The 27,324-nt window shown below is 32.9% G+C and overlaps 2 protein-coding genes across 3 annotated transcripts; both read left to right on the top strand.

Moving 5' to 3' along the window:
• Positions 1-1,068: 1,068 nt before the first annotated feature.
• LOC115955170 (protein O-glucosyltransferase 1-like) lies at positions 1,069-6,820 on the top strand. The gene is made up of 6 exons (XM_031073226.1): positions 1,069-1,479; positions 3,630-4,201; positions 4,631-4,823; positions 4,923-4,987; positions 5,084-5,294; positions 6,455-6,820. The coding sequence occupies exons 1-6, from the start codon at positions 1,327-1,329 to the stop codon at positions 6,815-6,817; spliced, it is 1,557 nt and encodes a 518-aa protein (XP_030929086.1). The 5' UTR covers positions 1,069-1,326; the 3' UTR covers positions 6,818-6,820.
• A 3,321-nt stretch (positions 6,821-10,141) lies between these two features.
• On the top strand, positions 10,142-21,994 carry LOC115955929 (O-glucosyltransferase rumi homolog). 2 transcript variants are annotated; one of them, XM_031074342.1, is made up of 6 exons: positions 10,142-10,324; positions 12,802-13,352; positions 15,174-15,366; positions 18,985-19,049; positions 19,191-19,404; positions 21,468-21,994. In XM_031074342.1, the coding sequence occupies exons 1-6, from the start codon at positions 10,169-10,171 to the stop codon at positions 21,732-21,734; spliced, it is 1,446 nt and encodes a 481-aa protein (XP_030930202.1). In that variant the 5' UTR covers positions 10,142-10,168; the 3' UTR covers positions 21,735-21,994. The 2 variants fall into 2 exon arrangements, with proteins under 2 accessions (XP_030930202.1, XP_030930201.1); XM_031074341.1 differs by having other exon boundaries at positions 18,970-19,049.
• Positions 21,995-27,324: the final 5,330 nt, after the last annotated feature.

The following is a 27,324-nucleotide window of genomic DNA, read 5'->3' as shown; positions in this document are numbered from 1 at the left end:
AAAGAATCTTGGGGTTGTTTTGTTTATTGTGTAATATTGTCGATCCCTAGAGATCCAATGGTATCATAAAGTTCATATACACTTAACCTGGTTCCTAGAGAGTTCATATAGTCTTTAGACTATAGACTTTATATATCCAACGAATATGCAATGTAAATTCCGCTAATTGGCTAGCTTGTTAGTCGGAAAGAAAAATAACATTGCTTTGAGCCCTTCAATTAGGGGCAACTTAACACCAAAAAAGACTAAACTGCCTGCAAGGATGTTCAACTACCTAACGAGCTGTGAGGGATAATTTTGGACTAGCCAGTGATATAAACACTTGCAATGGAATGTACTGGACCTGCCAAACTTGTCCCCACTTAGGCTGAGGCTCAAAAGAGTTATTATATTGATGGAAACTTCCAAGGGATAATACCAGGGGCGGAGCTATAGCAATGCTTAGGGGGGCATGGCCCCCCCAAATTTAAAAAAATTCTTTTATATTATGTGTAAGTATTAAAATTTTTAAATATTTAGCTACAAAAATAGAATTTGGCCCCTCCAAATATTTGAGTTAGTTCAATGATGTTCATAAAAACCAATAAAAATTTTCAATCGATCTAGTAATTATAGAAATAAGGTAGTTTTTGTTTTCTCAAATTCATTTTTTTACATGTTTGATATCAAATTAGACAGCTTTTGTATACTCATTGGAACTTAAAAGATGATAAGTTCCCCTAAAAATTATCTTGCAAAGATACATATGTGAAAGTTGTTAATTTTATATACAATATGTATATTTTATAAATTATGTCCAAATCTAATATCAAAATATTAATGTTTATATATGTATATGTGCATTTACGCATATGAGTGATGATATATCTTGACTCATAACTACTATATTAGTATCAAAATTTGGCCCCAAACAAAAAATCCTAACTCCACCACTGGATAATACAAGTTTCATAGGTCCCAACTAGTGATATTATCATGTGAAAGACAGATAGAGAGGAGTTTCACTTTTATACTCAAATCGCACATAACATGTGGGTATAAGGAAGAGAAAAGACGTAAAATTAAGGGTAGTTCTGGATGAGAGTAATTCTCTGGATGCTTCAATAATTTTCATCCCCTGTTTTGTCCACAGTAATTTTGGATTAGATTAGACTCTATATGGTGAAGGTAGTAGCTAGGCTCGAAAAATTCCGAAAGCCTTTTTCAAAAAAGAAAATTCCGATGGTCCAGCAGACCAACTATACCAATAGGTAACATCAATAGTCAGCAGTTTAGAAGGCAAGGCTCTTGTTTTGCAGGTTTTTAAAGAAGGCCAACGAAAGCACCATGAGAAGAAATAGTGAGAAACAAACTCGATATGTTCCACATCACAGTGGAATTTCTTGGCGACCAGTGAAGAAGAAAGTTTCAACTGCTAGCGTGGTCTTCATCTTCTTCCTCCTTGTCAGTGCTTTGGTATTTGTAGGCTGGATTGATATTGTAAGTCTTTATTCTTATATATTCTTTAATCCTTAACAGTGTTTTGTCATCAGCCTTATAGCAACTGAACTTACCCACACATTACACAGTCGACCTACCATTCTATTTGGGTAACAAGAACTTGTAATGGAATTACAAAAAAGCTTGTTAAGGCAATCACTTTTTCCTTAAGAAGCCTACAATAGTGCTTTTGCAAATCCTTCTTTAAAAATTATAATTTTATTTTTCTTCTTGCTATTGTTTTTGGGGGTATTTTTATCTTGTATTGCCTGCACTACAATCCTGGAGCTTATTTTCTTCATCTAAACTCAAATTCCATTAAAGTTTCCAAACCCCAAGATCCTAAAATTTTATATTTGAGACTCTATTCCCACAAAAACCTTGAATCCAATCTCCCAATTTACGCAAATACAAAATTTTTCAAAGAAATTAATCTTGAAGTTGGAATTTTTTTTATCAAATTAGGTTTTTTTTTTTAAATTTTTTTATCAAATTAACTAATAGTATTCTCGTTTAATGCATGGATTAATTAAAAATATATCTGTAAAAGAAAGAAAACATTTTGCTAATATTATTGAATCTAGTGCCTAAGTTTTAATATGATAAGATCAATTATAAAATAAATAAATATCTTTAATTTTTAATTTCTTGAAATTTTTGGTAGTAGAGTTTTAGTTGAAATAGAATTTTAATTGAGTAGTGATTGGATTACTACAAGTTTTACTGCATTAAGCTTACAAATTAACAAGGCATCAATTACAAAGAGACATTTTAAATATTCATTTTATGGTGATTGAAACTCACTAATCACATTCATTACTACATTAGTTTGTAAGTTTTATATAGTAAAACTTGTTGTACCTTTAGCATTTTTCATTTCAATTTATTGGAACTTGAATAAACTATCACATTATTAATTCATGAGGTTTATGGGGGGGGGGGTATTTCATGGGTAAAGAGAACTATGACTTCTAAAACTCTATCTTTATTAGAGTCTGAATTTAGTAAGGATGGGTGTAAAACTCTTGTTATACACCATCTAATAAGAAATTGTCACATTATCTTTTTACTTAAAACTCAATCCATTTTACTGCATGTAATAATATCTCAATAAATTCTCAATTTGGTTAGATTTTTAGATTGATATGAGAATTAATTGAGTGTAGTTGTGCTTATTTTTTAATATGTAATAAGATGATGTGGTATATTGAAATTAAACAGTATTTTACATTACATTTTTATAAAATTTAAACTCTTTTTATTATATGATATAATATGAGATATATAACATATCATGCCTTGGGAAACTGGATCCGGGCTTGCATTGGCATATTTTGAAAGTGATATACTCCCCTTGCATTAAATTAAAAATTTTCCAACCCTTAGACAACGGCCATATAGCCCTACGTGTGCTATACGCTCCCATCCTTGTCACTGTCAGTTGTCTTTCTCAGCACTACTTGAACTTTTTTTTTAGATAATGATCAAAGTTGTAGGTAAGGGGCATTCAGCCAAAAAATAAAAAAAAAGGGTAGTCGGTAAGGGTCACTCAGCCAAAAAAAAAAAAAAAAAAAAAAAAAGTAGTCAATAAAGGGTCATGATTTCTATTACTTATTGATAATTTGATTGTTTAGCGGAGGAAATGTTTAGAGGATGGACGTTTCTATTAAAAATATCAAAAGTTACTAATTATTTAAATTACAGAATTCTTAAGCCTTTGCATGATTTTTAATACTAGTATTTCACTTTAATTGCTAATGAATTGTGTACTTATATTGTACACCTGCCTAAAAAAAGAGTTTAGATAGTTAATAATAGCATGATTAATAGAAATCACAATAATAATTCATAAATTGTTTTTTTTTTATACAAGATAAAAATTCTACTCAATTCTTATTTAAGTATATAAGTGTGTGAAATTCTTTCATACAGACTTGAACTCCAGTTCTTACCCTTTACACCTCACAAATATTTATACTTGTAGAGTAATCATCGCAACAAGTGCAGTGGTATAAATTGTTAATTCATTAATATTTTTTATATTGTTGATACCGTATTAATCATATTCATTGTTAACTAAGTTTATAAGATTTAATTATAAAATTACCAATAAATTTAGCATTTTATCATATTTATATGTGCTTTTGCAGTCTATATTTTCAAGTACTTCTAGTTCTAGCAGTGACAAACCAATCCAAAGAACAACAGGAAAATCACCAAAAAAGCAAGAATTCCCACTGAAATGCACAAAAGGAAACAAAAACCAGACCTGCCCAAAAAACTACTACCCCACAACAACACACAATCCTGACCGTCCAATATCATCATCATCATCAAACAAAACATGCCCGTCATACTTCCGTTGGATCCACGAAGATCTACGGCACTGGAAGCACACAGGAATCACGAGAAAAATGGTGGAGCGGGCCCGCAAGACCGCGCATTTCAGGCTTGTGATCGTGAACGGTAAGGCCTACGTAGAGAAATATAGGGAGTCGATCCAGACAAGAGACACGTTCAGCTTATGGGGCATTTTGCAGCTGCTAAGGTTGTACCCTGGGAGATTGCCTGACTTGGAACTCATGTTTGATTGTGATGATCGACCTGTTGTCCCATCTAACGATTTTTTAGGCCCAAATGCGGGCCCACCTCCATTGTTTCGTTACTGTTCAGATTGGTCGAGTTTGGATATTGTGTTCCCTGATTGGTCTTTTTGGGGCTGGTACGTAAATCAATCATGCTTTCATTTTTATCAACAAAGATAATTTTTGGTAATTTTATTCTTAAATATGTGATAAAAGAATTAAAAATTAATTTATTAAAAAAAAAATCAAAAAAGTATTTGCTGATTATGTAACAGATCTTATTTTACAATCAAAAAAACAATTTACATTTTGTTAGGTTATCAGTAATTTAAATAAAATTTCATAATAGTATTAGTTAATTTTTATTTAAATTCTGATTATGTAACAGATCTTATTTTTAAAATGATGTTTATGAAATTAAAATAAAGTGTTTAGATTAGATTCCTTAAATTGAATTGGAGCTGAAAAATTGTATTTGTAAAAAAGTATTTGCTATTGTTGTGAAAAGATTTAAGAGGGCAATTTTTGGGGAGAAATTTTACATAGGTTTGACTTAATTTTGTTAGGGCTGAGATCAATATAAAGCCATGGAAAAGTGTGTTGGAGGACATAAAAAAGGGCAACACAAGAACCAAATGGAAGGATAGAGTACCCTATGCTTATTGGAAAGGGAATCCAAGTGTGGCTCCAACTAGAAATGACCTTTTGAAGTGCAATGTCTCAGACAAAGATGACTGGAACACTCACCTATATATACAGGTAATATACATTCTTCTCATTTACTCACAGATGCTGATCGTTCTCCTACAAATATATGTTGCAAAAAAAAATTTCTTGTATGATGTGCTGTAATTTCAGGACTGGGTGCAAGAATCTAAACAAGGTTACAAACAATCAAATTTAGAAGACCAATGCACTCACAGGTAGTTATAAAAACAAGACCAAATAACTATTTTATTTCCATTTTAACTATTCTCTTTTTTCCTCTTTTTAATTGAGAAAAGTGTGCTTTGTGTCAGATATAAGATTTATATAGAGGGATGGGCATGGTCAGTAAGTGAGAAGTATATTTTAGCATGTGACTCAGTGACATTGCTCGTAAGGCCTAATTTTTATGATTTCTTCATTAGAGGCATGGTGCCATTGGAACACTATTGGCCCATTAGGGACAATAGCAAGTGCACCTCTCTTAAGTTTGCTGTGGAATGGGGCAACAATCACACACAAAAGGTCTCTCTCTCTCTCTCTCTCTCTCTCAAAATGCTTTCACTAATTAAGGGGTGTGCATCCTCCAATCCATGGACCAATCTAACCCAACGATTTGAATTGTTTTTCATGGGTTGATAACTTGATTTCTTTTCTTTTTCTTTTTCCAAACTCGAGTTGTGTGGGATTCATGTTGAAAAAATTTCCAACCTAAGTAACCTATCCAACCTACGCTATTAAATTTTATTTTTAAATATAAATATGTAATTTGAAATTGCTCGTTTGATTTTGGATTATGAGCTTAGATTAAGTTTATTACTTTAATTTATTTTGCTGTTTTGGGACTTAGGTTGATGACATTGGAATATTAGTCATAATTATAAACGTTACAATTATTTATTAAATAATGGAGTTGCATAGATGAATGAAACATTATTATTTTTTTATTAGGCTCAACGAAATTGTGCAAACTCAACCACCCACAAGTTGGGTTGAGATTTATCAACTCTAGCAAGTTGGTTAGATTGAAAAATCAATGAGTGAGTTCCAGTTAACTCAACTGGTAAAGAAATCTGGGGTTCAATATCCGCCTACATCAAAAACTGATTGGTATCTTGGTCTGATGATAAAGAGTTATCATTAGGAGTGGACACCATAAGTTAAAATTCTCTAAAAAAAAAAGAAAAAAAAATCAATGATGATATATATAAAATCAAAATTATTTGACTTTTTGATGACTAATGTATATATTTTTAATAGAATTTTATTTTTATTTCATGTTTAAACTTTTTTATTAATCTCAGCACATTATATTAATATGTAATTCTGTATACAAATGCAATAAATGCCTAGTGATAGAATATAAAGTTCCATAATGAATACAAATTCTCTATACTACTTTTTGTGTTCCAATTTTTTATTTTTTGGCAATCATAACTTGTCATGAATTTGTTTGTCTTTCCTTATAAAATAGCCAAAGCTTAACATGGAAAAAAAAAAAAAAATCAAATACGTGGCAAGTTCTGATTAGTGGAACATGAAAAGGTATAGAGGATTTGTATACCCATATTTTTTTTGACCTTTTAAGCTTTTGAAAATGCTTTCACTTTTTCACTAATTTAAATTCATGTTAACAAAATCATTTATTATATTTTCAACTGTTATGATTTTTATAAACTTGGCAGGCTCAAGCCATAGGAGAGGCTGCAAGCAACTTCATACAGGAGGATCTAAAGATGGACTATGTATATGACTACATGTTTCATTTGTTAAATGAATACGCAAAGCTCTTGAAGTTCAAACCATCTATACCTCAAGGAGTGGTGGAGCTATGTTCAGAAACGATGGCTTGCCCTGCTAAGGGTACATGGGAGAAATTCATGGTTGAGTCCATGGTTAAGTCTCCTAGTGATTTAATCCCATGCACCTTGCCTCCTCCTTATGATCCTTCGTCACTGCGAGGTTTTCTCAAGAGAAAGGATAAATCCATAAAGCAAGTGAAAATGTGGGAAAATGAGTATTGGAAAAATCTAAACAAGAAGCAATAAATACCTTTTTTTTTTTTTTTTTTTTTTTTTTTTTTTTTTTTTTTTTTTTTGTTTCAGCCTTCATTAAATGTTAGGATTATATTAATAAAGTAAAAACAAAAAATAATAGTATTTGTAATTTATTTACACATTAATTATATAGGTTAATTTTTTACTATAAATGTTCAATCATTAAAGAATTATTATATTTGAAAATTAAAACCTTATTAAACTCACATCTTAATGTTCCTAATTATATATCTCTATGTTTTCTCAATATATATATGTGTGTGCGCGCGTGTGTGCACGCATTCATGCTATTTAGAGCATTGGATTAAATTGTACTACTAAAAGAGGAATTAGCACCATTGTGTAGACTAAACCTTTTGCTTAAAGAAGTTTTTTATTCTGTTTTGCTAAAAGAATTTACCAATAAGATTTTTTTTTCCTGTTTTTGAGAACAAATGATCTGTTTTTTAAATTTTTAAGCAATGCATAAGCAGATTTGGTATCTTCCAATCTAAATTGCAATGTGAAATGCAAAAAACTTAATTCAATTTTAATAGGGTAAATTTCAAATTACACCCCTAAAGTTTGGAGGTGTTTGAATTTTACATCATGAAATTTCAGAATTTGAATTTTACCTCCCGAAGTTTGGGAGTATTTGGATTTTATATCCTAATGTTTCAGAATTTGTATTTTACCTTCTAAATTTTAGGAGTGTTTAGATTTTATTCCCTAAAGTTTGGGAGTGTTTGGATTTTACACTCTAAAGTTTTAAAATTTGAGGATGTAAAATCCAAACACCTCAAACTTAATGGGGTTAAATCCAAATTCTGAAATTTCAGGGTGTAAAATTCAAACACCTCCAAACATTGGAGGTGTCATTTGTAATTTACCCATTTTAATATAAAGAACTTAGACAAATGATGTCACAAAAGCTTATATAGCTAAATATTAAGAAATCAATCAAAAGTCAAACGTCTTCGGTTTTATGTACATAATTATAGATTATGATTATATACGAGACGATAGATTAAAGATATTATATAATATTAATCCATTATTTTGCATGAGTACTAAATGTCTCTCACAATTAAAAATAAATAAAAAAATCCAAAGCTATTAAACACAAGAGACAAAATAGGAATCTTGCAATTCCCTCCAATTCCCTCCAATTCCCTTCCATTTTGTGAAACACAATATATGATATTTATTTTAAGAGTTTGAATTTGGTAAGGACCTGGTGTAAACCCCTTAGTTTACCCCTCCAATACCGCGGCACCACATTAGCGTTTTACAAATAAATGAATAGAGCCTCCCACACACAATATTTCCTCCCTATTACAGAAAATCAAATCCTATTGAATTAAAAGCTCTTGCTCCTACCATGGAAGGACCACCACCTTCAACCCCACAAAGACGCCACTGGAATCTGAAAGGCGATCATTAAACCCATCCCTCCAATTCCATTAATGCAAAAACCAAAATCCCTTTATCAAACAAGCCAAATCTCAAAGTTTCTACCCAAAATATCACCTATGTTGCTAGACGATGGTCCCTGGAGTTGGTGAAGTTGCTGTCACTCCTTTTGATGCTACTACTACTTAGAGTGTGTTTGGATACTATTTATTTTATTGAAAACTTATTGCTGAAAACAATAAAAAAAATTAATTTTTGGGTTACCGTTCACTCCCCTAAACATTGTACATTTGCCTTAATGCACTATTCATGTCCCCCCATGAACAATGCAAGAGGCGCTGGTAAAAAAAAAAAAAAAAAAAACAAAAAACAAAAAACAAAACGCAGACGTAAGGAGAATAATTTCTATCCAAATGCATACTTATTCTATTTATGCCAAAACCTTTCTTTAGCGATTTTAGAGCTTGCCCATAAGAACATCTCCATTTATCTGAGAGCTTGAAAAAATAAATGAACCTTGCACATAATTTCTAGACTGAAAATCTTTTGGAGTTTAGCTTGAAACCTTTCCTTCCATTACATCTCATTCTCCTGCGGTCCTGCTGTTGACATCCTTCCATCGTAGGAAGCTAGGAGCTTTGGTTTTTTAATTGAATGGGATCTGATTTTCTGTAATAGGAAGGAAGTATTGTGTGTGGGAGGTTCTATTCATTTATTTGTGTATCATTGTGAAATACTGATGTGGTATCATGGTATTGGGGGTGTAAATCAAGGGTTTTACACCAGTCCTTATAGAATTTAAACTCTTATTTTAAATGTCATGTATCTTACATCTAAATAAAAATGAGAGGACATAGTTCTCGTTAGCTCAATTAATAAAGTCTTTTAGGGTATGTTTGGTTTAGTGAATTTTAGGGAGGATGGAAAAAAAAAAAAAAAAAGAGGGGAGAGAAAATGGGGGATTAAACATTTTTGGTGAGTGTTTGGTTGGAAAGAGAGGAAGGAAAAAAAAGACAAAAATGTTTTCTCCCCAAAATGGGGAGAAAACTGGGTGGGGATTCTAAACATCTTGATTGATAAAAATGCCCATGTGCACTTGCACACAGGCAATTCGTTTAGTTCTTTCTTTCTTTTTCTTTTTAATTTTTTTTTTATTCTTTTGATTTCTTGGGCTGTGGGTGTGATAGTTGTTGTTGTTATTGGTTTTTTGTTTTTTGTTTAACTAGACATGATTTTTTTTTTAATAAATTGGGTTATTGCTTTGTTTTTTGGTCGTTTGTCACTTTTTTTGTTTTAATAGGGCATTATTTTTTAATAAGGGTATATAAGTAAATTTAAATAAACTTACTTTTTCCAAACCTCCACTTTTCCACTCCCAACCAATAAAAAAAGAGAGAAATTAAAATATTTTCTACCCTCTACCATTTTCTATCCTTCCACTTTTCCACCACTCCAACCAAACGGACCCTTACGATTGAATGAAAAATCTGAGGTTCTGTTCCCGCTTATACGAAAAATTGATTGGTGTCTTAGTCTAATGATAAAAAATAAAATTATTAGAAGTGGACGCCATAACTTGAAATTCTATAAAAAATAAAAAATAAAATGAGAGGAAATTGAAAGATTCAATGGATGAGATATTATGCCTGATAATTAAGTCATACATCAAACTTCAAGCTAGCCAAATGGACAGCCTTGTTAGAAAGTCTAATGGCCACAGATTTTAGAAGAAAAGTTAAAAGACGAATTTGGACAAAGAATTGATTCTCCTATTTGGTATTGTTGTTTGTTTAAATAACAGTACACATATTTTCACAACATTTTTACACTCACATGTATTTTCACAACATTTTACCAATTTTATTAGAAATCTCTTACCGACTTAAACCATTATCACTATTTCAAGTCAAAGAGATAGAAATTTAGTGGTTGTTATATATATATATATATATGGATATGGGAACTTGTTTTCATTCGGTTTTCGGGTTTTGGTCACAAGGAGCTCCATTGTGTGGTCATTTTTCGATGTCTTATGGGAAGAGATGGGCCTCCATAACTATTTTCATCTTCGTCTTTGTCATCAGCTTTGTCTATTGGATTGACAAGGTACGTCCCTCCCACGCTATCTATTATCCTCTCAAGTCCCAAGTTTGTTTGTTTTTCTTTGCTTATTAACATAGTTAATAACAATTTCTTTTTCCTTTTAAAAGTTATAGAGGTGTTTTACGTGGTTGTTGACCATAACCTTCGTTACAATGTCCAGAGTTTTCTCATTTTCCGAAGTCATAAACCAAAGACCTGTATGTTTATTGTTGTCTATATTGATCAAGCCCACTCTTGATAGTCATGTCCTAAATCACTCACATCTCATCTTTATATTTAAACCAAACATCTACTGTTTTTTCTATCTTACCCTGCCCTTCGGCAAGTTTGGGCCGTTTGGCCACCCAACACCAATATCGGCGACAACGACGACTACCAACGACCGAAGTCAATCATTGCTTTGGGAAGAGAAGAGAGAAATTAAAGAGAAAGGGACCTTGGGTTTTTAGGAATAGAAATAGAGGGAGAAAATTAAAATTATTATAAAAAAAAAGGATAAAAGGTACTAGAGTAATGAGTCATGCTATTTTTGATAATGACTAATGAGTAATGACCATTTGAATCTATCTTTTAGCTAGGTTCCATTATTGCCAGGACTAACTATGGAGAACAGCTGTAGCATTTTTATCAACTTGCTCAGTGGTAGTTATCAAAAAAAAAAAAAAAAAAAAAAACCTGCTGAGTGGAAACTAGTGGGATGCAATATGGTTTTTATGAGTGACTTGCAGTGATTTGACTAGAAAAATAAAGGAAAATTACACGGCGCAAGACTTGTGTCCAGTGAAAATTTTCACTGGACATGTTGGATCTTGGACACGTATCCTACTCTAACTTCTGCCGAGGTTTTACATTATCATACTTAACTCTTATCTAGTTTAAAATAATAGGTTTTACTACCATAAATTATATTCCAAACAACACTTTGTACTCTAAACTTTTAGAATACATAGTTAGTACCATAAACTATAACATGTGTTACACTTTGCATCTTGCTATTAATTTTGCTGTTATCTTGGATAGAAAACAAAAGTTTAGGGTGCAAAGTGTGATTGGAAGTATAGTTTAGGGTGATAAAGTATAATTTCTCTTTTATTTTTAAGAGATTGAGAAGATAGACAATTGAGTCTTTTTACATGATGCCATCCAAGATAATGGCAGAATTAATGACATGGTGTAAAGTGTAACATGAGTTATAGTTTAGAGTGCAAATTGTTCATTTTGAAAGTTTAAGATGCAAAGTGTAATTTTGAATATAGTTTAGGGTGATAAAGTGTAATTTTCCATAAAACTATCAAATTATAGATATAACCCCTTCCCCTCTAAATGATCGGAAAGGGGTTATAAACGTCTTAAATTTTATCCTCTACTTTAATTGTTGTCCACTCAACCCCTAATAAGAAATTCAAGATTTTTTTAAGCCTTTTCTTATGGGATTTTTTAAAACTATTTTTTTAGCCATTTAGGAAAGGTTAGTGTCTTATTTTAAATTAGAGGGAAATATAAGTGCAATAAAAAAAAAAAAAAAACTTTAAGGGAAGTCAGTATAATTTTCCCAAAAATAATATGGCTAGTCGGGAGTGAATGTTCTTTTGGTTAATATTGGTTAGCCCTGTTCTTAATTTCTTGAGTCTAAAGAAACAATTGAAAGCCATTATATATATAGTTTTTAGTATGTATTGCTTTTAGAATCCAATTCCCATAATCTATTACACAATATTTTATTTTAATGGCCTTCGTAATCGAGTGGCATCTTGGATTAGACTTATGACTAAGGATAAATTAGTACTATTTTTTTAGACTACTACACCTTTTACTTAAAAGAAGTTTTTTTTATTCCGTTTTTGCTAATCAAGACTCATAAGCTACACCAGATTGGCTAACCTAGGAATTATTCAAGGTATATTCCCCTATATTTACAAAACTTTCAATATCGTTGATCTTGGAGAAAGCTCAGTTTGAGATTTTGAATACATTGGTCCCCACTTCCTTTGGCTAATTAATTAGAACTAAAACCCTGTTTTCAAAACTTGATTTGAAAGGGTGTGATAAGCAGATTTGATAGCATCCAACCTAAATTGTAGTGTGAAATACAATAAATTTATTCAATTTCAATTTAAAGAACTATCTATTAACAGTCATAACTAGCTGAAACTAAACTTATAATTTGTGCTTTCTTTTTCGCTTAAAGAAAACAAGTACAATCTTTAATTTGAAAGGTATTACATTCACAATATTTTTACAACATTTTCACAACAATCATAGGTGATTGATTGATATTGGTTCAAATTTGAACTTATCATTAAGATTACTTTTTTGCCCCAACATGTACAATAACAACCAGTAACAATCTGACACTTAAGATTTGTTATAAAAACGTTCTGAAAATGTTGTGGACATATCATTTATCATTTTCTCAATTGTGCATTTTCAATTAGAATGCATATATTTTTCTTATAAGTTTCTTCATTTTTTTTTTAAAGTCTGCCTTAACAGGTAACTACTTCTTTAGGACATTTGCAACCACAATAAGTCCTAAAAAGTCCTCTGTCCAAGTTGAGTTTCCATTCAAATTCAATTGCTCCAATTTGAACTTAACATGTCCAACCAATTACCCGGTGACAATTGAGAAAGAGGGATCATCCCCTGTGGCATGTCCAGAGTACATGCGGTGGATTCATGAAGATTTACGGCCATGGAAGAGTGCTGGAATCACGAGGGACATGGTGGAAAGTGGAAGAGTTTATGCAAATTTTAGACTTGTTATTGTAAAGGGAAAGGCTTATGTTGAGAAATATAAGGGGTCATATCAAACTAGGGATGTCTTTACAATATGGGGAATTTTGCAGCTTCTGAGGTTGTACCCTGGGAAGGTACCAGATTTGGAGCTGATGTTTTGGTGTGGAGACGAAACCGTGATTAAAAAACGTGACCACCAAGGGCCTAAAGCCACGTCGGTGCCACCGGTGTTCCATTATTGTAATGATGATGAAACACTAGACATTGTCTTCCCTGATTGGTCCTTCTGGGGTTGGTAAGTTTCAATTCCTTTTCAAATTTAATTACAATTTACTTCTAAGAAAAATTACAGTTTGATTGCAAAAGTTACTCGGAGCATGGGTGTTTTTGCTACATATATACAAAATAGAATACCATGTATCCAACCCATGTGAGGGTGGTTACATATATATCAAATTATCAAATACATATAGTATGACTCTCACAAGAAGTGATCCTCATACACTATTGGGGTTTACAAGTTTTGGGAGACCAGTAGTATGTAATGAAAATAGCAAATATTTCCTCCAAAAAGAGGAATGCGACAATAAGTATTTATATAATGAATGTATACAACACAATTTCGCGTCTAAACATACACTTGTAAATCACACAAACATGTGATTAATACCCATAAGATGAGGTACTCGTAAACTCACACCCCTAAAATTTCTTTATAGCATGGTTGCTGTTGATATATTGAATAATACATTTGTGGGGGGTAAAAGACCAGTAGGCCCATGTCAATGTCTATGTTGGGCCAAACGCCTAGCCCAAGGAAAAATCCCTCCTCGACCATGGGGAGGAAAAACCCCTACTCGGCCATGCGGAGAATCCTCCTTGGCCATGTGGAGAATCCTCCTCGGCATGGATGTAGCCGAGGATAAAGGAGACAACCTGCCACTGGTAGCGGCACTCCAAATCGTTTCACGGAACAAGAAAAGTACTAAAACAGAAAAGGACAACGGAGAAAATGGAAATGTCAGAGGGAAAAGCTGCCATGACTGCACTTAGTGCCTTGTGTTTCACATAGCTATGCTTTTCTACCTTTACAACCATTCTCAACAACTGGAGGGAAGGGCTGATGGGACAAGTACCTACCCAAGGAACCCCATTCAGAAGGAAGGAAACTACTATAAAAAGGGAGGGTAAGGAGACAGAGGGGCGGGGCTAAGACCCCCCATCACATCAAAGGCACCAGAAAAAGCTCTCCGGATCGCGCCGAGGACCAATCCTCTCTGGTAAACTCAGTCCATGAAGAATACCGTGATTACCGTTGTCCATACACTAAAGCCTAGCTCTTTGACCCACTCTCTACAAATTCATTGTACCGGGCTCACTAGTCTAAGGTCCCATGCATCTTGGGCCTGCCTTGAAAAACGTGACCCTACAACATCAAATAAATATGGTTAATTATTTATTTCAATCTGATTTAAAAAAAAAGAATTATGTACTCCAACTACAAGGAGATATATCCAATAATTTTTTTAATTAGGTATGATTTAGTAATATACAGTGTATATACTGTGTATTCCTCCCTTTGGATGTTCTGGCCTAAGAGATATATTGTTTATTCCCAAAATTAATAGGATTTGATGAATCAAGGTGAAGGTAGCCTTTCTTTGCACTGTCCAATAAAAGGAGAATAGTTTTGCAAGATGGTCCGATTTTATAATTATGAGAACCGCTATGTTCATAATATTTTTATAATAAATCATATGTGGTAAGTTGTTATTGGTTCTAATTTGAATTTACAACTTAAATTACTTTTTTGCTCACCTGTAACAATCAATAATAATTTACTACCTAGGATTTGTTGTGAAAGTGTTGTGAAAATATTGTGGACAACATTTCTCTATAATTATAGGCTTACTGATCTAATTAAGTAAACTTGTAAAAAAAGGGTTATACTTCTTTGTTTTTTCATATGATTCAGCTTGTACAGGTGGTTATTCTAAAATAATAATAAAAATTATAATAGGAGTTGCACTCCTTTGTTTTCTCACATGATTCATAATTATAATAAATTTTTTTTTTTGGTTCAAAAAAATAATTAACAAAAATTTTCCTTTGTTAGGCCTGAGATTGATATAAAGCCATGGAGAACTACGTTGGAGGCCCTAAAAGAAGGCAATAAAAGGATCGAATGGAAGGATAGAAAACCCTATGCCTTCTGGAAAGGAAACCCATACATGTCTCGAACAAGAATGGAACTTATGAAGTGCAGGATCTCTGACAAACAAGATTGGAATGTTCATTTATATATCCAAGTAAATTTCTTTATCAAATTCCTTGATTTTTATTTTAAGGAATATTCATACAATTCTAGAATTAATGGGTGGATGAGTTTAGTTATCGGGACATTTTTAATAATAATATGTAGTAAAAGAAAAGATATTAAATACCAAATGTAAGGACACAATTTTTAACGACCAAAGGATGGGCTCGTATATAAAAGGGGCCCGAACAATACGATTTGTAGAGAGTGGGCTTTGGAAGGCTGGATCTTGGTCGTTGGGCGACGGCTTGGTTGAGATTTTCATGGAAGCCCATACAAAGGTAAGTTTGGCCTGCATGGCTAAGCTTTACCCGGATGTGATGAGAAGATCTTTCTCCTCGGAATTAGTCCGAGGAGCGTCTTGTCCTCACCGTTCTTCTTTCTCATGAGTTCGTTCTCCCCTCCTCCTTTTTTCTCTGGTTCTTCCAAAAAGAGTCCCTCCTCTAGAAAAGAGTCCCCCCCCTTTTTCAATACCACGAGCTTCCCTTTTATACTAGTATTTCCTTCCCAATCTTCATCTACGTGTCCGTTTCCCCTTGTTCAAGGTGGTTACTTGTCTTATCAATCCTCACATCAGAGTGGTTGGGGAAAGCTGGATAGCAGGGTATGAGTATGGGTTTGTCAGGCGCTGGGCTCCATATTAAGGTGCTGGCAGCCTTCTCCCCTGTGCTGAATCTGTCCTTTTCCTCAGGCCTTTTTGTGAGATGTTGGGCATAAAGTCGTCCTCGGCAATATCCTTGGACCTTTCAAGGAGTTTTCATTGCGCGTTCTTTGCATTAGGGCTCCTCGGACTGGGCTTTGAGCTTTTAACACAAAATGGGCTGGGACCTCAGATTTTGGGCCCCACACCAGAGTTGGATACAATTTGAGTTATTTTATGGTAAAAATTTAAATGAGTTTTTTCATATTTAATTATCACTTAAATAATATTTAGTTTATTAACTATCAATTTAGTTAATATTTTATATATATTATATTATATTTTTATTATTAACCACCGAATATTCTTATTTTTAGTATGATTAATTCACTTAAGCAATGTTAAGGATATTATAAATTTTACTACATAAGCCTTACATAATAATGTATCAGCAATTGAAAAGACTGATTCAAATATTCATTTATTATATTGTTTATGTAACAACAATCACATTCTTGCCATTTAAATCTGTCTACAGTGGGTTAATCCTGTTGGGGATATTACACAAAGTAATGATGGAAGAACAATGTCAATAAAAAAGACAAACAGAAAATAGATAATTAGGAAGCATAATATCGTTTTTCTTAGACAATATTTGCCCCCACACTAATATTGCTAAAGGGTTATCACAAATTTGTCCCCAGGATATAACTAAGTTGTTGGGTTCTACAGATAGCAATTCTAGAGAATGACCACATGATTTCTTGTGTTTCTTTGTAACCTTTATTTAAACCTATAGGATTCTATTTCACCACAAGGCATGTATGAAGAGTTAAAATGTTTCATAAAATCGTTCACAATGCTTGAAACATTTTCAAACGTTCAGAGTAGTTACTGAAAATTCTGCAAAAAATTTAGTTTTACAAGTGTTGAGGTCTAAAAAATCACAGTATTGCGCCAAGGCCCAAAACAGCACAAAGGATTGAACTATAGAAAAAAATAAAATATTTGGGCCTTCAAAAAAAGGAAAGGGAGGAGAAGCTCAAGCCCATCAAGGGTCATAAGGAGGAACCCAAATCCATGAATGGGTAAAGGTCTCATGAAACAAAGGGAAGAAAGAAGCCTAGCCTGCCAAGGTCAGAAAATCACTAGAGAGCCCAGGGAAAAAATTGGGCTGCGATACTGGGGATTCCCAGGAGCTTGGGATCCTTGGGACATGCAGCAAAGTTAGGTTTGGATTAAGACAGTTTAGAGCGGGTGCTAAGAAACATAAGGAACAAGAACAAATATGTCCTTGTCAACCACCCAATGATGCAGTAAAGGGGTCAGAGGGCCTGGGAACCAACAACTCATGAGTAAGAGCCTAGTACCTCAAGGAACTCAGGAAGAAGAACCAGGAAGGAAGGAGGCTTAGGATCTTTCGGCCTGACGGAAAAGAATCAGCTCACATGGGAAAATGACAAAAGAGAAAGCAGCCAAAAAGTGGGTCTGAAAAAGTGGAATCTAGAAACTTTGGAGAAGAAAAGAACAAAAAGCCAGCCTTCTAGGACCCCCAGATCGGGAAAGTCAGCTAGAGGCTTTTGAAGAAGAAATCTCAAAAGAAGAAAATAATGAGGAATGAGAAAAGGATCAGCATTCAATGATTCTAACATAGCATTGGTTCTAGTATCTAGGGGAGCAAATGGAGGGAATCAGTGGTATCTCGGAAATCCTAGGATGACACTATAAAAGGGGAAGTAACCAACATTGAAAGGGCATTCAACAACAGTGAATTAGAGTAAAATCATTGAGAAAACTCTGTCAGAATTCAAAAAGAAGAGAGAAAAGAGAGGGAAATACCACTCGGTATCCTCAAACAGCCACTAGAGAACACACTTGGATTCAAAGGGATTCAAACTTTGCAAGTCTTAGAGGCCTGAAGAGCCATTTAAGTCTGTGATTTTTAAACTTATTTGGACCTTGTAACACGTCCTAGTGAGCATAGTGTATTACACAATTAAGAAAGTAATGAAGTATTTTATATTATTTTAAGGATCTCTAACGCTTTATTTTACGTTCTTTCTTTATCATTGCGTTCCTTTGTTGTTTCTTGCTATTCAATGCATATATTTCTTGTATGTTAGCATGTATGTGTTGTAGAATTTTTGCTCTGTGCACCACCTAGTTCGAAATTAGCCAAATTTAGCCGCGATGAACCAAGTCCAGTCCCTTAAAACAATAAGTATTGAGCCCAGGATCCTTATTTCTACTTGGACCTATGTGCTAAAAAAAAGAACCCACACAACAAGTCTCAATTGATCAAGAGTTCCTTTTGATCGATGGAATGTTCTTTTCGATCTATTGAACAGGAATCGAGCATCGATAGAACCAGGCTGAGACTCCAAAACAATTTCACTCATCACTTCGATCGATCGAGGAAAGATTTTGATCGATCGAAAATACTAAATTTCGAATTTCACTTAGAAAATTCCAGAACTTAAAATTTCACTTTATAAACTTTATGAAACAATATTCTCCAAACTCAAATATAATTATTACAACCTATTCATTTATATATCTATATATATAACAAATCCCACATTGGAAAATGAGTGTGAATTAAAGAGGTTTAAAACTTGTGCTGTATAACCAAGAGTTAGGCCATTTTGGATATACACCACTGTCGGTTTCTTTAAGACCTTTCCCCCTCTTCTCGTGTGTGTGAGTATGTGTTAAAATACTCAGTATTCTTAAAAAAAAAAAAATGTCTACAGTAATTCTCTTGATCTCAGTCCATTCATTGTATTTACTTAGTTTCGTCTATTTACTAGACTCATGAATTTGGCAACCATGATTAATAGATTCTTATACTTTAATTTCAACTTTCAAATGATGAGGAGTGTCACTAGGTTTTGTTAAGAGGAGGCTTATGATTCATCAGCAACAATTTCTTTAATAAATATTTATTTCAACTAGTTTATTTGTATTCAGGATTGGGGAAAAGAATCTAAACAAGGATTCAAGAACTCAAAACTAGAAGATCAATGCACCCATAGGTAAATATTACGCTTCTTTAATTTCTCAACAATTTCTTTTTCTTCATTTTTCTTATAATTTCCTTTGAAATATGTCATAATACATTCATAGTGTTATTAATGACATTATTTTCTGTTTTGTTTGCCTTTTTCCATCTGAAGATATAAAATTTACATAGAAGGATCGACATGGTCAGTGAGTGAAAAGTACATTCTAGCTTGCAATTCCATGACCTTGCTACTGATGCCTCAGTACCACGAATTTTTCACAAGAAGCTTGGTGCCCATGCAACACTACTGGCCCATCAAAGTAACTGACAATATATGCAGAGATCTTAAGCTTGCTGTCGAATGGGGCAATAATCACACCGACAAAGTAAACCTCTTTTCTCTCTTCCCCTATTGACACAACCAAATTTAGCCTGTGGACATGCATGTGTGGCTTTGCTTTCCTCAAACAGTTATCTTTTCTTGAATTATGAAAAACATAAACAAATGTAGAACACATATATAGAAATGCACTATTTAAAAGTGATAGTTTTTAGACCCCTTAAAACACAATTGATTTAACCTAGGTAATTAGTCAAGTTGTTACTTAGTTCAATTTAACAAATCTAGGTTATCACAATTACAAAGATCATATCATGCAAAGTAGCGGAAAGATAAATAACATAAGATATGATCACCCAGGAAACCAAACCGGTAAAAACCTAGGGAGGATTTGACCTAGCTATCCTCAAGGTAAACTTGAATCCACTATCTTGAAAGAATCGAAGTTCATACAATAAGACTTACAAGCCCCCACGCTTGACTTCTTATTGCTACCAACCAGTAAAATTTACTGACACGACCACGTGCAAACTCCGAATCCACGGACTCCTTCTTTCTTGGATTCACCACCAGATACAAGCACACCCGCTTGTGTTTTCTTTAAGCTTCAATGGCAGCAACCGAGTTGATCATCAAGGTGTAGAAAATATCTTCTCCTTGAAAACCTTAAGTTTGTGTAAAGGAAAGCTCCTCTAGATCTCACAAGAGATTTACACAAACAGCAATATGAGCAACACTAAAACGTGGCTAGGGTTTGCCTTTTATACTTAGAACAAATTAAAAAACCCTAAAACGTTTTAAACAACTAGGGGTGAGTTGGAAATCTGCAGAAAAAAACATTCTGCCCGATATTCGATCGATCGAGCCTAAGCTTCGATTGATCGAGCCAGGCCGAAATGCATAATTCTTTTTGCATTAGCTCGATTCCAACTTTACATAAAATACACAACTTTGAGCAAGACTAAAACACTTCTAAACACATTATTTTGATCATGGTTTGCCCATAATACACATTAGAGTTCTAAATACATAAATACCTAAGTCTTTAGAACCTAACAAAAAGCCTTCTCAAAATGGTTTTAATTGTTTTTGTTAATTTTTTATTTTTCCTTAAAGAAACAACATGATTTTTCTGATTTTCTCGTAGGATGCTTGTAATATACTTAGTAGTCTAGTATGACATATTTTGGAAAAGAGTGATGATAAGAATACTACAAATTTTATTACATAAACCTTGCACATATTACTGACATTTCACTGATCACAAAAAACTAATTTGAAAACATTAAGACTACTACCAATTTTACTACAAAGATTGTAAATGTCACTTTAATAACATAATAAATAAATTGGTTAAATTATTAGTTTGATCCTCCAACTACTAAGTAAAGTCGGCTAAAGTACAAGTAACACCTTTGGCTCTGAGGTTTGAGTTAATGTTAGCCAGGTCAAAAACTTTTCAAAGTTGACCAAATATATTGGTCCTAAAGCCAAATTGGACCCTAAATTGTTACTTATTTTTCTCCTTTCTCTCACAGTGATTAGAGACCAAATTAATCAGTTTTCAAAAGTTTTGAACCCGATTAACATTAGCTCAAACCTCATAGGTGTTATTTGTATTTTACCCAATAAAATTTAATTTGATCTCTCAAGTCCTCATCTATTAATTGTATCAATGTAGTCATTCAACTTTCAAAATCAAGTCACAACGTCATCCTTATGTCTCCCCCATTTAAATTTTAATGGAATCAATAGTTGAAATTTATTTAACTTAAGAATATTTACACTTTCGACAACCTAACTTATGCTATATTTCCTACATTAACTATTTTTTTTTTGGTTTTGTTTTGTTATTTTGACTTATTTAATTATAAAACTTATGTAGTAAAATTTGTAATATCCCTAAAATCACATTTATTTATTGTATTTTTAAAGTTGTTTTGATTACATTCATTGTCATGCTAGTTTATAAGCACTTTGATCGTCAATAATGGAACCCAACGTGCACTATGTTTCTTATTTTGGTGCTAGACATGCTTCAAATTTCTTTGTTTCTTTATCTAATTGTTTTTCTTCACAATTCTGTCCCCTCCAACACTATTATTTCAGGCACAGGCTATTGGAGAGGCAGCAAGCAAATTCATTCAAGAGAATCTTAAAATGGACTTTATTTACGACTACATTTTTCACTTGTTAAGTGAATACTCAAAGCTCTTGAAATTTGAACCAACAATTCCTCTAGGAGCGCTTGAGGTCTGTTCAGAAACAATGGCATGTCTAGAGGGCAATAAATTTTGGAGGATTAAGAATTTCATGGTGGAGTCCATGGTGAAATCCCCTAGGGATACACTTCCATGCACAATGCCTCCTCCTTAATGATCTTCCAAGTTCCAGCTATTGATGCCATTTCTCGATATAAAATATAATGACAGAAGTGGGTATGTGGGAGAACGAATATTGGGAGAAACTAGTTAGTTGAAATACAATAATAAGGGACTTTGTTGTTTGTGTTTGTTCGTTTTGAAGCTTAAAATATGGAGTATAATGCAGTATTTAATTTCTCGAACTTCCATTTGGCTTTGAAGGTTATTCTAACAAAATTTGTTAATTAAAAGAAAGAAAGGGCTTTGAAGGTTGGGGTAAGGACTGTGGAATAGAAATCTACATGAGTTGGGCCTGGTTTCTAGGCTTTGAAACTTTATTGATACATTTTAGTATAAGCTCGAACTTCTTAAGGGCATCATGGTGCTAAGTAGGCTTGTACATAGTATGGTGCAGTCAGTTATGGGAGTGTTTTTTGCACAACACCTATAGGGTGGGGTTTCCCCTCTTGCTTGACCGTGCCTCACTAGTGGAGGAGTAGGGACCAGTGTACGCAAGGTGCAATTAGTTCAGTTAATTCCTCCATTTTCTCAAGAACCAAATACAATGCAGTTAACTCTCCCAAACCATGCACATCATAATCATTAAATAGCCCAAATATTCCCAAAAAAAAAAAAAAAAAAAAACAAACAAACAAATTCTCAATCTCTCTCAAAAATGTCTTCTTTCAAATTGCAGAAAAAAAAAAAAAATTTTTTTTTTGGGTATGATCAGGATAGTAGTTGATGTAAGAGGTCATGTCTAGTACAAGTATTTCTCTTTAATTATTAATGAATTGTGTACATACACCTGTCTAAACAAAGAGTTTTATATCATTTATAATAGCTATAGTGCATGATTGATACCAATCATCATAATAATTTAGGTAAGAGGATTTCCTCTAATTTCCTCTCATTTTTAGCCGGAGATGCAACACATGATTTTTATTGATTTTTAAATAAATCATATCTTACCTCTAAATAAAAATTAGTAGGAATGAGTAGATTCAGTTGGATTGGAGTTCTTCCCATAAAATTATTAGTTCATTAAGGTATGTTGAAAAAGAATGCCTGGTAATACTTGTGTTCATGAAATCCACACTGTATGTTGTCATTCTTACATTGAGTTTGGAAGGAGCAAAAGATGAAAGAAAAGGAAGTCTAGGAAGGAAATGTAGCTTCTTCTCACTACAAAAAAGTTGGTTTTTTATTTTATTTTTTATTTTTAGGGCCAAAACCGTTGGAAAAAGTCTGAAAGGCCCTCAAAAAATATTATTTTGAGGCTTTGGATGACCCTTGATAACCTTTGAAACAAATTTTCTCGAAAAAGAAATTTTGATGACCTACATGACCTTCAAAACAGAAATTTCAACACCAACATGACCCTTGAAACAATTGCTTTATCTTTATCTTTATTTTTTTTAAAATAGTAGTTGTATGGAGTAGTTTATTTCGACAATTCTTCTGAAAAATCGTGACCCATGAAATAAGGTTGCTTTAAATCAAGCGCGTACATTATTTAGCGTTTATCTCTAGGGTGTTTTGTGAACCTTCGAAAAATGTGAGTTGAAACAAATCAAGTTTCTTCTAGTGTCTATTTGGTTGACAAGAGAAAAAAGAAAATGATTGAAAATTGAGGAAAAACAAATTTGTCCGAGCCCACATATTATAATCTGTCCAAATTAGTTGATACATTTTTTTTTTGTTTTTTTGTTTGTTTGTTTGTTTTTGTTTTGAGAATTTGAGTTTATATCAAAATACAATTTATATAGACATGTATTCAAATGTGCCTATCAATTATTTGAGGAATATAAATTGTAAATTTGTGATGAGGTTTAATTATCATAATAATATTTGTAATTTATTTCTCCATTAATTATCTAAGTTATTTTTTTATATAATAAATGTTAACTCATTAATGAATTATATTTGAGAATAAAACCTTATTAAACTCACATCTTAATGTGTCTACTTATATACTCTATGTTTGTTTCATGCATTCATGTTGTTTAGACTTTAGAGCATTGATAGCAGATTATCTAAAGTGAGTAAAGGGGGCGACAATTGAGAAAGAGGAAACCAATCAATATTTTAACATGATGATTGAAGCAATTATTATAAAGTCATCGTTATTTGTTCAAAGAGTAATGTTACTGTTACAAACTATTTTACAATATTTTTACAAACTATTGTTGTGGCCAAGTTCTTATTAGTTCTTATATGGGCCCACTATTAACATCATTTTTTTTTATTTACTAATAATCACTCACTATATCAGTAATTTGTAAAATTTTTTGTAAAATTTTTTGTATTTCTAGCATTTTGCTTGTTCAAATTCTATCATATCTATTAAAAAAATATTCTCAACTTTTATTATTATTATTATTATTTTTTGGGTGGAACTTTCACTTCTATGTGTATACCCAATAGTATTTTTAGTAGTATATTTGGATTGAAGGCAAGGAGAGGATAGTTTTAAATATGCTTTAAAAAAAGGGAAAATAGATTTCTAGATTAATTTTTAAGGATTTCCATTTTCTTTAATGGTTCTTTCAAATATCTAAATGTACACACCCCATTAGCCACTCATGGAGGTCTATAAAATATATATATATATATATATATTATGGGAATAATCTTTATATCTACATAGAGGATAATAACAAAGGAGTTTTATATTTAATTTAAGAAAAATGCTGCATCCATAACATTTTCACAATAAATTTTTGTTGGTAAGTTGTTGCAGGTTTTTAATTTGAATCTATCATTGAAATTATTTTCTTGTCCATCAGTAACAGCCCGTAAGTGCTGTAACAACCTATCACCTAAAATTTGTTATAAAAATATTGTAAACATAGCATTTCACTGGAGTTAAAAACACATTCTATTTTCCACGGTGTGAGAAAACCTAGTCTCTTCTGTTCCCCTTCCGTTGAACTCAAGGAGCAACTCTCACAAAATTTATGGTTTCCAATCGCTTGGGTTTCTATCAGTGCATGTAAAATTTTATTTTGTTCTTTCGTTTTGTTTTTGGTTTTTGTTTCAATTTTTTTTGACAGATGAATTCGAGAAAAGATTTATAAAAAGTGCCAAATTGCATTGAATGCCGATGATATAACTCAGCCATTCTCTGTGCCTATCAAATCTCTATTTTGCATTTTGTTTCACAAAATTTCTTTTCCTGATAATAAAATTAATTGATTAATTAATTAAGGAAAAAAGAAAGGAGCAACTTTACTTCTCTATCAACTCACTCTTCTCTTTTTGGTAGAAATCAATCACTTATGGTCTGTTTGGTTGCCATGGATTTGGATTTGAGGGGGCCCAAATCAAAATTCTTTCTTTCGGTAAGTTAAAAGAAATGGATTTGGATTGGCCTCAAATCCCACTAGAATTTGATAGGCCCAAATCCATAGATTTCAAATACCCTCAAACATGGTGGAATTTCTGAAATCTCTCATGCACGCTCCTCTATTTCTCTCTCTACTTTGGCTCGCATTTCTCTTTCTTCCTTGCAACTCAACAAGCTTCTTCTTCTCTCTCTTTCTCGCGACAACTTTAGGTTTGTCTCTCTCAACTCTTATCTTCCTCTTTAACCTCTTTATTTCTCTCTTTCTACTAAATCTAAATCCACAAAGGCTGTGTGTTTTTTCTGTGGGTTTCATTTGTTTTTGTTTTTTTGTTTTTTTTTTTTTGTTTTTTTTAGGTGGGTTTGTTTGGGTTTCATTTGATTTGTTTGTGGGTTTTATTTGGGTTTCATTTGATTTGTACATAGGTTTTGTTTGATAGTATTTTCTATGATTTGTTTCTGGGTTTATCTTTATTTTCTATTTATGTTTTTGTTTGTGGGTTAGAAATGCAAATTACATGTTTAATTAAATGCTTCTGTGAACTGTCTATGAGTTGTGTAAGTAGGACTTTTACTCTGTTATGTCCAACGGGTAGTGAATGGAGCTACTAGGTTCACATGGCTTTGTTGGATGTTCATATTTGGTAGTAGTTTAAAACAATGTTCATATTCTTAGCTTGTGTGAGTTTTGCTGGAAATAAAACAAAATACTGATGGGCCTTTTCTCTCTTACTCTCACAAACACTCACATAGTACTTAGTGTATAGAAGAGACTCACACTCACAAATTAAATAAAGGGAGAGAGAGTGGAGAGGGAAGAGTTAGAACTCTTTAAATTTTTGTATTTCTCTTCAACTCTTATTTAGAACTTGACGGATAAATGGGTTTATACAGTATACCATCCAATGTTTAACTCCCACTACATTTATTTTTCTAACTCTTACATTCATAAATCCCACACATAACTTCAATAAACCTCCCACTACATTAACTTATGAAACTCACACTTATTTATGAAAGATTAATTAAAAACAAGTTTAACTTCTAACATCCCCCCTTAAACTTGTTTTCTTGATTACTCCAAGTAATGCTTGCAGCTTGTTGAATGTGTCATACTTGAGTGGTTTAGTGAGTATATTTGCAACCTGATCATGTGACTTCATGAAATCAAGATGAACTTCCTTTATTGCAATACATTCTTGGATAAAATGATACCTTGTGTCAAAGTGCTTGCTTTGGTCATGAAAGACTAGATTCTTTGCAAGAGCTGGTGCTGACTTATTGTCCACAAATATCGTCGTAGCTTCTTCTTGAAACATCTACAACTCTTTCAATAAACTTCTAAGCCAAATTGCATGACAAACACCGGAGGTAGCAACAACGTACTCAGCTTCACAAGTGGAAAGCGTTACGATTGGCTGCTTTTTGGATGTCCATGTAAATGCAGTATCACCCATATAGAATACAACACTCGTGGTACTCTTTCTATCATCCGTGTCTCCGACCCAATCACTATCACTGTAGCCAACAAGTTCAAAATATTTAGAGGGTGAATACAACAGTCCATAATCCAGTGTACCTTTTTAATTAGTGAAGAATTCTCTTGGCAATCTTCAAATGAGTCATCGTCGGTGTTTCCATGTAACGACTAACTAGTCCAATGCCGAAAAGAATGTCTGGTCTTGTGCATGTTAGATACCTCAGACTTCCAACCAAACTCTTGAAGAATGTTGGATTAACCTTCTCTTCATCGTCATGCTTTGACAACTTCACTCCACATTCTACAGGGGTGCTAACTGGATTGGAATTTAACATCTCAAACTTCTCGAGAATATCCTTCGCATAACCTTCTTGGGAAATAAAAATTCCATCCTCCATCCACTTCACTTCAATGCCTAGATAATAGGCCATAAGTCCAATATCTATCATTTCAAACTCCTTAGTCATTGCTTTCTTGAAGTCTTCAAACATACTTGGATTGTTGCCAGTAAAAATCAAATCATCTACATACAGACAAACAATTAAGATATATCCATTTTTATGCACCTTACAATAAAGCGCATGTTCATGTGGGCATTTAAAAAACCCATTAACTTGAAAGTAGTTGTCAATTCTACTATTCCAAGTTCTTGGTGCCTATTTCAGGCCATATAGAGCTTTCTTCGACTTCAAAACTTTATCCTCCTACCCCTCTACAACATAGCCTATAGGTTGCTCAACATAAAGTTCTCCCTCAAGGTAGCCATTCAAAAATGTG

The sequence above is a fragment of the Quercus lobata genome, chromosome 8, assembly GCF_001633185.2.
Source record: "Quercus lobata isolate SW786 chromosome 8, ValleyOak3.0 Primary Assembly, whole genome shotgun sequence".
Taxonomy (NCBI): Eukaryota; Viridiplantae; Streptophyta; class Magnoliopsida; order Fagales; family Fagaceae; genus Quercus; species Quercus lobata.
Note: the sequence above shows the minus strand (reverse complement) of the source record. Positions and strands in the feature narration are given on the sequence as shown.